The sequence below is a fragment of the Danio aesculapii genome, chromosome 6 (assembly GCF_903798145.1).
Source record: "Danio aesculapii chromosome 6, fDanAes4.1, whole genome shotgun sequence".
In the NCBI taxonomy this organism is placed as follows: Eukaryota; Metazoa; Chordata; class Actinopteri; order Cypriniformes; family Danionidae; genus Danio; species Danio aesculapii.
The window spans coordinates 56,164,231-56,176,499 of NC_079440.1; the positions used below are offsets into that span (position 1 = coordinate 56,164,231).

Consider the following 12,269-nt stretch of genomic DNA (forward strand, 5'->3'; position numbering starts at 1 on the left):
AAAAATGTGCTTAAGTGTCATTAAAATTTGTTTTTTTTACACCAAATAAAAACAAAAAATATATATATGTTACAAAATTATATTAAAACATTTAGGGGCGACACCGTGGCACAGTGGTTAGCACTGTCACCTCACAGGAAGAAGGTCACTGGTTTAAGTGTCGGCTGAGCCAGTTGAGATGGGTTGGGCTGGAAGGGCATCCGCTGCGTACAGCATTTGCTGGATAAGTTGGTGATTCATTCCGCGGTGGCGACCCCTGATTAATAAAGGGACTAAGCCGAAAAGAAAATAAATGAATGAATGAAAATCAGCCATAGCGTATGAGTGTGAATGAATGTGCATGGGTGTTTCCCAGTGATGGGTTGCAGCTGGAAGGGCATCCACTGCGTAAAATATATGCTGGATAAGTTAACGGTTCATTCCGCTGTGGTGACCTCGGATTAAAAAAGGGACTGAGCCGAAAAGAAAATGAATTAGCTATTTATAATTCTTGATAAATTTAAATATTACAAGCATAAAATGACTATAGAAATGCCCACGTTTTACTACTTTTGAAACAATTAATTTTTCTTAATTTAATTAATATACTGAATTTATATTTAACATTTACGTATGACTTTTTCTTTAAATTCCCTGTTTTCCATAACCCAGAAAACTCTTTAAAAAAAACACAATTTCTTTTTTTTTTCTTGGTTTATTTTGATATTTCATAAATTTCCCTTGAACATTGTCCCACTCTGGGTGACCACCGGGCAGGGTAAACACATTTAATAAACACAATCTTCATACTTCAACATCTACAAACAGCTAATGTAGGGCCAGCAGTTCGTGTGGGGAATATTCTGTCCCGCTGAAAGCTTGTATAAGTGTGGCCTTTTGATGAAACTGCAGCATTAGGCCACTTTTATTTCTTGCTGGAACATGGAAGTGCTGACAAGCGTAACCTATTCTATTATTAGCCCACTAAAACACCGTTTAACGTGCCGTGGGGACACATTTCAGCAGAGACGATGACAGGCAGACCTTTTCATGCGGGAGAAGGCAGAAAGGTAAACAGCGGTGGGCCGGTAATGGCGTCTCGGCGGTACCAGAGGATAAAGAGCCGCGGCACAGCAGGCCATCGCCACAGATTAGCCTGCAGATTTCCAGCCTGTCCGTAAACCTTCATCAACTCAATGCATTATGGAGAGCCGCTTTCATATTCATAGTATTCTCATTATACTTATCGGCTTCAGCAATGTGACACTTTAAAGGTATAGAGAGTTAAAGCGAGCCAGCAACGCTTTCATAATCAACTCAACAGCTTTGCAATCACAGCGAGTGTTTATGCAGACAGCCTGTAAGTGATTAAAATGAAGCATAAATGCATGATCTGATATAATCTGCCGTTCAAAGGTTTGCTCCAAAGTTGATTAAAACTGTCAGAAAGAGCATTATACGCTGTAAAAAGCTGGGTTTCACACAATAGATTTGTGTTGGGACAGCATGAAGTTAACTTTTAAAAAAATTTAAGTGGATTGAACATAAAACAATTAAGTTGCCCCCCCTCCCAAATAGTAAACTAGTGTGTTGTTTCACCTCATTTTAAACAAGTACTTTGAACCAACAGTGTCATTTCTTGAGTGTTATGTTAGAAAACATTAATTTACTCACTTTCCTTCAGCTTAGTCCCTTATTTATCAGGGGTTGCCACAGCTGAATGAACCGCCAACTTATCCAACATATGTTTTATGCAGTGGATAACCTTCCAGCTGCAACCCAGTACTGGGAAACACCCATACACACACACACTCAGAAAAAATGTACACAGTGGTACAAACAATGTTTCTTTAGGAACAGTTTTGTACTTTTGTAAAAGTTGCACCTTATATGGTACAGAAAAAACCTCTTATGATACTGATATTGTACCTTTTATAGTATAATTGAAAAGAAGGTGCACAATTGTTCTCATAAAAAAGGTACATAAGTGTCAGACAACTCAATTACAATATCTATGAAAATAAATATGACTAGAAATGCAAAGTGATTTTATGAATAATTTCCATATTAAAACATGAATCCTCATTTAAAAGCATATAATACACTAATTATTAAGTTCTATAATACAAAACAACTGGTAAAACAAAACTATAGGCATTGTAGACTAAACATTTCAGGCATTTTAAATAAACACTTGGTATGTGTTTTCTGATTAATACGGTTACATTATTGATATCTGCACCTTTTGGTGTTTGCTTTCCACTACACACATGAGCTGGCAAAAGTCCTGCATATGCAAAGTGTTCATGCAGACATTTTAGTATTATAAAACTAATCAAACATTGTGCATCTCTCATTACAATACTGTTGCAGAAAATTTCTATTTTAAAATTAAGTAAAATAAATGAACTTTTAAGTGATTACAAAGGTATTGTGTGAGAATTGGAGAAATAAAGTTTTATAATGTAGATGGGAGAATGTGTTTCTGTAACATTTTTATGAAAAGTGTGAAATGTTTAGCAAAAAATTGATTTTTTGATTGATGTTTAATTTAAAGTATTTTTTTATTCTTTATTGTAAATGGAAAAGGTGCATTTACACACAAATAAACTTTTATAAAACATTGTTTAATAAATGTATTTGATGTTTAATATTTACTGAAAATAAATTGACCCATTTTGGATAAAGCTAAATGCCTTTAAATAGTTCTTGAAGGAACACATTTGACACTGTTAAGATGGAAAGTGTCTTGTCACTCTAGTGGTACCTTCATGGATCAGATTTGTACCTTTGATGAAGATACAATACTGTATCTGCAGGTTTTAAAAACCAAAGGTACATTTTGGTTTCTCATGGAACAAATCATGTCCTTAAAGGTACAAACTGTAATGGGACAAATTTGTTACTTTATCTTAAGGGACAATTCTGTTCCATAAAAAGGTGCTGCCCCAGTGACAAGGGTTTGTACCTTCTTTGGTACAACATTGTACCATTTTAATCTGAGAGTGTGCTGTATTTCTGAAATGTCTTTTAACAACAATAATTAAAACAATATTAAATTTATTTTGAGTATCAATCCATCCTATTCAGTGTCACATGGTCCTATAAGGAGACTGGAGTAATTATTCAGAAAATTCAGTTTGTCCTTACAGAAATCAATTACATTTCAAAAATAAAACCTGTTCTTTTAAATTGTTATTATATTTCACAATATCACTGACAATTTATATCCACCTTTTTTGTGGGGTATATACTACAAAATAAATTCTTAAAGTTGTTGTGCAGTAATTATCATAATTATTAATTATCATAATTATTAATTATTCTTAATACATTTCATTCATTCATTCATTTTCCTTCGGCTTAGTCCCTCATTCATCAGGGGTCGCCACAGCGGAATGAACCACCAACTATTCCAGTATATGCTTTCCAGCTGCAACCCAGTACTGGGAAACACCCATACACTCTCACAATCATGCACACACTCATACAATATGGCCAATTTCAGTTACGACCAATATGGCCAATTCACCTATAGCGCATGTGTTTATATTCATTGCAATATGAATATAATTGAATAGCTCAGAATTTCAAAATATAGATTGACTGGGGCGATGAAGTGTTTTTCTATGAAGTGCATCTGCAGAAAATATAATAAATTACAATCATATTACAGAGCAAAATTAAAAGTTGACGAAATTGTGCTTTATGGAAACACCCATACACTCTCATTCACACATGCGCAATCATACGCTATGGCCAATTTTGATGAACAAAATCACCTATAGCGCATGTGTTTGGACTGTGGGGGAAACCGGAGCTTGAGGGAAACCGGAGATGATTTAGCTTAAATAAAAAAAAATTAAAAATAAAATAAATAAAAACATTATATTTATATATAATTATATATAATTATATATATATATATATATATATATATATATATATATATATATATATATATATATATATATATATATATATATATACATACATATATACATATTTATTTATTTAACACGCTCATGACTGCTAAACCACCTGCTTCAAATGTTATCACTGGATTAAATGGACAATATCATTGGTTATCAGCTGATAGATATGGGCCAGTAGGGGCTTTCTGCGCCTACTGGTAGGCTCAGAAGGCTGTTGTTATTCATCCACATGGTTAATCAGCTATACTAATAGAGAAGACTCCAGATCCGGATCTGTTTTTACATTACTATGACCATTGGGTTTAGGGTTGGTGTAGGAGTAGATGTTTATAAAATACAATTATTGGGAAATGTTATAAGTAATATAAATAATTCTCGTTAACCTCTGGCCACAGCTGTATGTGGTCTATAGCTGATTAACCATGTGGATGGATGATAACAGCCTTCTGAGCCTACCAGTAGGTGCAGAATGCTCCTACTGGACCATATCTTTCAGCGGATAACCACTGGTAACAATCGAGTCCATCAAGTGATGGGCTGGTTAAATAACACTTATTGTGAAAAGGGTCCATTGCCCAAACACACACTGCAGTATCGATGCTCAAACGATATATTGCTCAGCCCTACTTCGCTCACAAGCAAATCTGATAGAAGATCTGTTTGCGTGGTTTGACTTTGTACAGTGTGTTTTTCCTGCCAGAGATCCAGCGTGATTGCTGTGCGATTTATTTCTGGCTGTCCACGGCTCTCAGAGGTAACAGTATGTGACAGCAGGAGGTGCACAGGTGCGCTGGCCATATATACAGTTAGGCACCCACACCTGTCTCACGCTGCCTATTAGAATAAGTGGCAGTTCTCTGAATAAAATTACACTCGGCCTAATGGAACAGCTGATGGTCTATTCAGGCGTCTGATCGGGTCGCCCGCGGGGAGGAAAGACGCAAGAGAGAGGCATGATGGGAAGGAGGAGACAGGAATGAATAAAGCAAAGCTGGATTGGAAAAAAAAGAGAGAAGGGGACAGATAGTAAAAGGTGATAGAGAGAGAAGATAAAGAAGAAAGCGCAAGAATAATCACATGGACGATGTGAGGAAATTGGAGCGACTGCTTTCGGGGGAAGAGCGATGTTATTGTGGCGGGTTTTCGTGGGCCTCGGGAAAGATTGCTGGAGGATAATGAAAACTGTACGGAAGTGGATTAGAAAAAATCACGGTCCCATTTGAATCTTATTGAAGCTAAATATAGAAGTCTGTATGGCTTTATCGGTTCCTCCATCTTTATAGTTCTGCTCTCTAGCGTGACATACAGTATATATCTCTACATCGCGATAACATCGCTGAGCTTCAAAGCTCACGAAGCTGAATGAACTTACCGTGAACTGGATTCACATATAGAGGATTTATTAAAATGTTTAATAACAGTGTGAGATCTGATTGGCCGCCTCAGCTGCTTTTGAAGCTGATATGTGAACACTTGAGACTGCATAATGACTGAAGTAATAATTCATCATAATTATTGTCATTTGATGCTTCAGGATGATCATTTTGCTGCTCAAGAAACATTTTCTTCCCTCAGTGATGAAAACCTGATGCAAATGCTTTTCTTACTTAGACATTTTGTCGTATTTCTATAAAAAAATAACAAAAAGTTCTTAAATCAAGAAGCATTATTAGACAAGTAATAAAATAATGTCTTGTTTTTAGAAATAATACATCAAAATTAAGAGAGTTTTTCCTTAAAACAAGGTAAATAATCATTTAATAGGGTAAGCAAAGTAATCTAGTTTTTACTTTGAAATAAGATTACTTTGCTTACCCCATTGGCAGATTATTTTGTATTATTATTGTATTATTAGTATATACACTGTTAAACATTTTATTGTATTTTTGCGGTAACTTACTAGCAGCAATGTTGCCAGCAAGTTTGTGGAGCCAACATCACTGTAATTGTGTAATTGTGGAGTAATTGTGGAGCCAACATCACTACTTGCTATACACTTTTATACACATATACACTTATTTAACAACACACTTTACATGCCAATTTGCACATAACAGCTGCACATATAACGTTGTATATAGTAATAAACATGTACATACACTTGTCAATCTGTATATTTGCACTCACTACTTACTTCTTTTTTTTTAAATATATTTATTATCTGTTTTTTGTCCTGTCTCTGTAATCCTGTTGCACTGTAGAAGCTCTGTCACGAAAACAAATTCCTCGTATGTGTGAACATACCTGGCAATAAAGCTCTTTCTGATTCTGATTCTGATTTCTGATTCTGAAGTTACTGCAAATGCCCCTTTACAGTAATTTAACTGTAAATGTGTTTTACAGTAGCAGAGCCCTACCACAATTTCATTTTACAGTAAAATAGCCTTACCGCAACATCTTTTTATGGTAAAATGCTCTTTACCACATTTTTAATTTTACAGTATAACAATTTTTACAGTACTTTTACTGTAATTTATTTACATTTTACTCAATGAATTTAATAAATTCCAAACGGACTATTTTTTATTAAAGGGGAAATTAAGCACTCAGTCAAATTTACATTATTTTGTAAATTGACTTCCACTTTAATGAAAATATATAAAAACTTGATTAAATGTAACCATTGTGCAGAAGAAAACGACATGTTTTAATATAACTTTTAGACCTAGGATGCCACCATCTTGGAATATTGCTGTCTGACGTCACGAGGTTGGTTCCGTTCCCTCGGCTGAACAAATACAGTAGACGTAAAGGACTGAACACGGAGACTGGACAGCCTAATTTAACACAATGCATGAAGTTGTGAGTGCGGAGCTGGTGCAAATACAAGCATCAGATGTGTGTCTAATATAAAAATATATATATTTATTCTGTTTTTCTTTTTTTCCCTTTTAATTACAGATCATTTGATGTGCTTTGGTCGACACTCTGTATTATGCTGCCTGACAGGGTTTCAACCATGGTTTCAACAAGGTTCGGTTCTGACGTAATAGACTGATTTCACGCAGCCGCCATTTCAAAAGTGAAAACGAGGCTGCGGTGGGAAACCCAGAAGTATCGCCTGAGTCACACCAGAATGTTGAGTACCTGGCTGGATATCTTATCAGCAAAGAGAAAGCAACACAAAATTATAATTTCAATGCCTCCGAGTAAACCAATGGAAAATGGTTCTTAATGGAAAATGAAAATAAAAATGGAAATCTGAACTCATTTTCAGCTAAGTTAAGGGAAATGGCACTAGTTAGCTAACGTTTTCTTTCCCAAACACACATTTTAGATGCCATTTATCAATCTCAAGTTAATGAACTGATTCTTTCACTATATTAGACTTGTCACGACACTGAACTTCGGTACTAAAATAAAAAAAACTTAATTTTCCCAGAAATATTTAAGCGCTGTTAAACGCAACACCGCTGATTTGCCATAGTATTCACCAGTGCTTAACAGAAATGACTGTGATTGGCAGTGATCAGTTGGCCGCACTTCACTGATGTTTACGAGCGCAAACACAGACGAGAAATCGACGGAACTTTGCAGCTTTAAACTCTCCTGTGTCCGTGTATCTGTGTTTGTACTCTGTGAAGAGCGAGCATTAGCTTGAATGTAAATCCCCTCATCAGGTAGTGCTGGAGCAGCATGAGAAAGTGGACCAAAGAGCATCAAACGAAAAGTATTAAAATAAGAAAAATAGAAAACGTATAAATAATTATTGTATATATTAGACACAACTTGTTTTTGCACCAGCTCTGCGATTTACGCCCACAACTTCACGCACTGGCTTCAATAAGACCTTAGTCTCCGTGTTCAGTCATTTCTACTGTATCTGTTCAAGCCAGGGAACAGAACCAACCCCGTGACGTCAGATATAGTGATATGTCAAGATGGCGGCGCCCTTGCGCTAAAAGCTATAGTAAAACATGCCATTTTCTTCTAAATGGCTACAAAAGACGAGTTTGTTTAATTTATTTTCATTAAAGTGGAAACCAATTAACAAAATAATGTAAACTTGACTGAGTGCTTCATTTCCCATTTGTGTCTTCAACTACAGTAGCCGTACTAGTAATGCTTTATAATAAATACACTCTATGAATCATCTAATAAGCATTAGCAAATAGTGAACTCATTATTTGTTAAGCATAAACTCTACATTAATAGATGTTAGTGAGCAGTTTATAACTGCAGATAAAAATGTTGTATTCTTGACCTATAAGCACATTTATAATGTGCTTAATGATTGTATTTTCATACATTGCTAATGATTATTTGTTCATTATGTAATTAAGCACTGCATTATTTACAAACTAGCTATTTAAACTAGCTATTTAAACTAGCTATTTAACAATAGTTGGTGCTATTTTAAGATCATTCAGAATGCGTAAGTAAATGATTAATAAACTATTTCTTATTATTTAGCCGTATACTAATAGTTATTTGTATGTTAATAAATGCTTTATTAACTCAACTTCATCCAGTTTTGTGACCTAATCTAAAGTGAGGACTGTTTATGCTTTATAAATCCCTTATAAATGACAATTAAAGGCTCAGTTATATTCTAAACAGGAAAAAAGAAAATAAACAACTTTATTCATTTCTATTCATTTGAAGATACCCAAATGAAACTATCAAATAAAAAATAAGTCTTTGCAATATTATCTAAAATAAAATGACTGTACAGGTTAAACATCACTAAATAACATTGAAATGTTGTATCATAATATATTGTTGAATTATTATATTGTTGTTGTTTTATACAATTTTATTAATTTATTTTTTCCATTTTTTTTCTAATTGTATTTTTACACTCTTGTTTTTCTGCAATGTTTTAAGTTTACAGTAATTTTATTTTTAGATATGATTGCAAACATGTATTGTTCACTTGATACTGAGCCTTTAATTGTCATTTATAAGGCATTTCTAAATAGTCTTACTTTAATCTTACTTTAGATTAGATCACAAAACTGGATGAAGTTGAGTTAATAAAGCATTTATTAACATACATAGTAACCATTAATATATGCCTGAATAATAAGATATATAAAGGTTAATTTGAAGTTTATTTATCATTTACTAACTCATTCTGAACAATTCTAAAAGCCACCAACTGCTCTTAAATGCAAATATTTTGTAAATAATGCAATACTCAATTTAGTAATTGAGTTTAATTTGATTTGTAACATAAAAATACAATCATTAAGCTCATTTTAAATGTGAATAGAGCACTTGTATCAGCAGTTATAACTACTTACTAGCATCTATTAATGTAGAGTTACTGCTTAACAAATAATGAGTTCACTATTTGCAAATGCTTAATAGATGATTCATAGTGTGTAGTTGTAAAGTGTTACCGCAAGTGCTACCGTTAGATTACGGTAGAATGCCGCAAATTCCTAATATGTAGTAAGTTACTGTTAAAGTTTTAAAATGACCCACAATGCAGTGCATATTACAGCAGTGAACTGTAAAGAGTACATGTGGTATTTTACTGGTTGTTTTTGCAGTAAATAACTGAAATTGCAGCAAAGTCTGACAGTGTATTTAAAATTTCTGAAACAAGATGATATGTTTTACTTGTCTAGAAAATGCTCCTGATTTAAGAATGTTTAGATATTTGGACTACAAGACAAGAAATGTGTTTCTTGCAGTGTACTCTATGTACAGTATATACAAAATATTACAAAAATATGAAATAAGCCTTTCAAAAAGACTAACCTGTGTGTTGATTCTTATGGCTCCAATGGAAGGGATCTCAAAGTAGTAACCTGTTAAACAAATCAATTTTACAGTTGGTTAATGTTGACATTTGCTCTGCACAAAAACATAGTAAGATGACTAACATGGTAACAATTTACAAATAGGACACCAATATGATTTTCAATAAAATAATTAATTCATTAACTTGTTTTCTTTCGCCTTAGTTTCTTATTTATCAGGGGTCACCACAGTGGAATGAACCGCCAACTATTCCAGCATATGTTTTACGCAGCGAATGCCCTTCCAGCCGCAACCCAACACTGGGAAACACCCACACACTCCTGCATTCACACACATACTGTACACTACGAACAATTTAGCTTAGTGAATTTACCTATAGCACATGTCTTTGAACTGTGCACCTGGAGGAAACCCACACCAACACGGCAAACTCCACACAGAAATGCCAACTGACCCAGCCGGGGCTTGAACCAGCGACCTTCTTGCTGTGAGGTGATCGTGCTACCCACTGCGCCACCGTGATTCCTTGAAATTCCTTGTTTTTATTGTATATGAGAAGCTTTTCAAATTGCTGTCTCTGTCTGACCAAGTGATCAACCCACTCCTTCCCTAAACAATAATAATGATAGAAGCGACAATTTCACTGTGGGGACATAACTTTATAAGTAAATATTAACTGTATTATTTGTGTCCCCTTCAAAAATGAGAAATTTTGTATTTATTGTCCCCCTCTACTGTTAAATGAAATTTACGCCAATGACACCATGATCCTTAAATAGAGTGTATTAATATGTCATCAAATGATTCTCATTAGAGAGTTTCATGTTTAAATCATAGTTTAAAAAAGTATGATAGTCACTACTATTTGCTTAAAAAAATAACTAAAAGAGAACAAACTTGATTGTGTATGAAGGCAACAAAATGTAAAGCTTTTTTGCGCTTTTATTTATTATTTGACGCTTGAAATCAATGTCGTTGAAAGTGTGTGTTTGGCCGTTGACTTGAAGTGGACGTGTTTTGTGAGCTCTGAACATTTGGAGGACAGCGGCTCAGATGTCCTGCTCTTTGTTCAGACGCTCTTGTCTCTAATAACGATGTGAGCCGTATTGACCCCTGCCTGTGTGTCCACTCTCAATAATCAGCCTCTCAAGCACAGACTCTGAATACGTAATCACACACACACAGACAAAACCCACGTCTACACACTGCTGCATTCAAATATTGTCAGCACTGTATCATCTTTTATTCTCCGTGTTTGCTTCTCTCTGTTATTTGATCAATTCACACTGCACTGTAAAAAACGATATGACAAAGTAATGACAACAAATGTTACTTTAGATTATTTTTTTGTGCTGGGCAAAGATTAATAGCGATTAATTGCATTGAAAATAAAAGTTTGTTTTGACATAATATTGTAAAAGTAAGTCGGGTAACAACGGAGTTGAAGATCCACACTCAGTTTATTAATTGGATTAATCATGTAGGCAATGGTCAAAACAGGGGCAAACAGAAGCATACAGGAAATCCAAGGTTGCTGTCAAAAACAGGCGAATGGTAAGTACAGGTGGCAAAGAATTAAAAACTGGAAAACAAGGACAGGATCAAAACACGGAAAGACTATACAGGATTAACATTTCGTAATGCTACAGGATAACAAGACTAACAACAGGATAACAAGCAGGCCCGTACACAAACCGTGACAGGGGCAGGTGCTCAGCATGAGCGCATAGTCAAGAGCGGGGTGGTGTTTTTTTTTTGAGAGATCACAAAGTGAAGAGCGGGGAAGGATTTGGCGATCGCAAAGTGAAGAGCAGGGGGGTTGAGCGATCGCAAAGTGAAGAGCAGGGGTGGGGGGGGGGGTGTTGTGGGCGCTTGAGCAAGAGGGGCACCTCAGCCAATGAGTGCAAAGGGGCAGTGGCTCTAGCCACCGGGCCACCCCCCTATGCACGGCCCTGATAACAAGCGTGTGTGTGAGAGAGGTTATTATAAAGTCCAGATAATTAGTCCATGATGAGTTTCCAGCTGTGTGTGTAATCAGGGGAAATCAGGAACTGGTGTGTGTGAGGTGCATGATGGTATTTGTAGTCCAGTTCAGTGAGAGATGTGTAGTTCTACAGCGATCTGCAAGGATTAGATCGCTGATGATTGTGACAATATATATATATATATATATATATATATATATATATATATATATATATATATATATATATATATATATATATGTGTGTGTGTGTATGTGTGTGTGTGTGTGTGTGTGTGTGTGTGTGTGTGTGTGTGTGTGTGTGTGTGTGTGTGTATAACATTTATGCATTATGCACAGTTGAAGTCAGAATTATTAGCCCCCCTGTTTATTTTTTCCCCAATTTCTGTTTAACATAGATATTTTTTTTCAACACATTTCTAAGCATAATAGATTTAATAACTCATTTCTAATCACTGATTTATTTTATCTTTGCCTTGATGATAGTAAATAATATTTGACTAGATATTTTTCAAGACACTTCTATACAGCTTAAAGTGACATTTAAAGGCTTAACTAGGTTAATTAGGTTAACTAGGCAGGTTAGGGTAATTAGGCAAGTTATTGTATAACGATGATTTGTTCTGTAGACTATCGAAAACAAATATAGCTTAATGGGG

At 34.9% G+C, this 12,269-nt stretch overlaps 1 protein-coding gene across 1 annotated transcript in view; it reads right to left on the reverse strand.

Moving 5' to 3' along the window:
* Window positions 1–12,269, reverse strand: part of cacna2d2a (calcium channel, voltage-dependent, alpha 2/delta subunit 2a) — a 243,083-nt gene that overhangs the window by 52,369 nt on the left and 178,445 nt on the right. Inside the window, exon 12 of the mRNA XM_056460753.1 lies at window positions 9,624–9,673. Within this exon, the coding sequence (XP_056316728.1) occupies window positions 9,624–9,673 (50 nt within the window). The remainder of the gene's footprint in view (window positions 1–9,623; window positions 9,674–12,269) is intronic.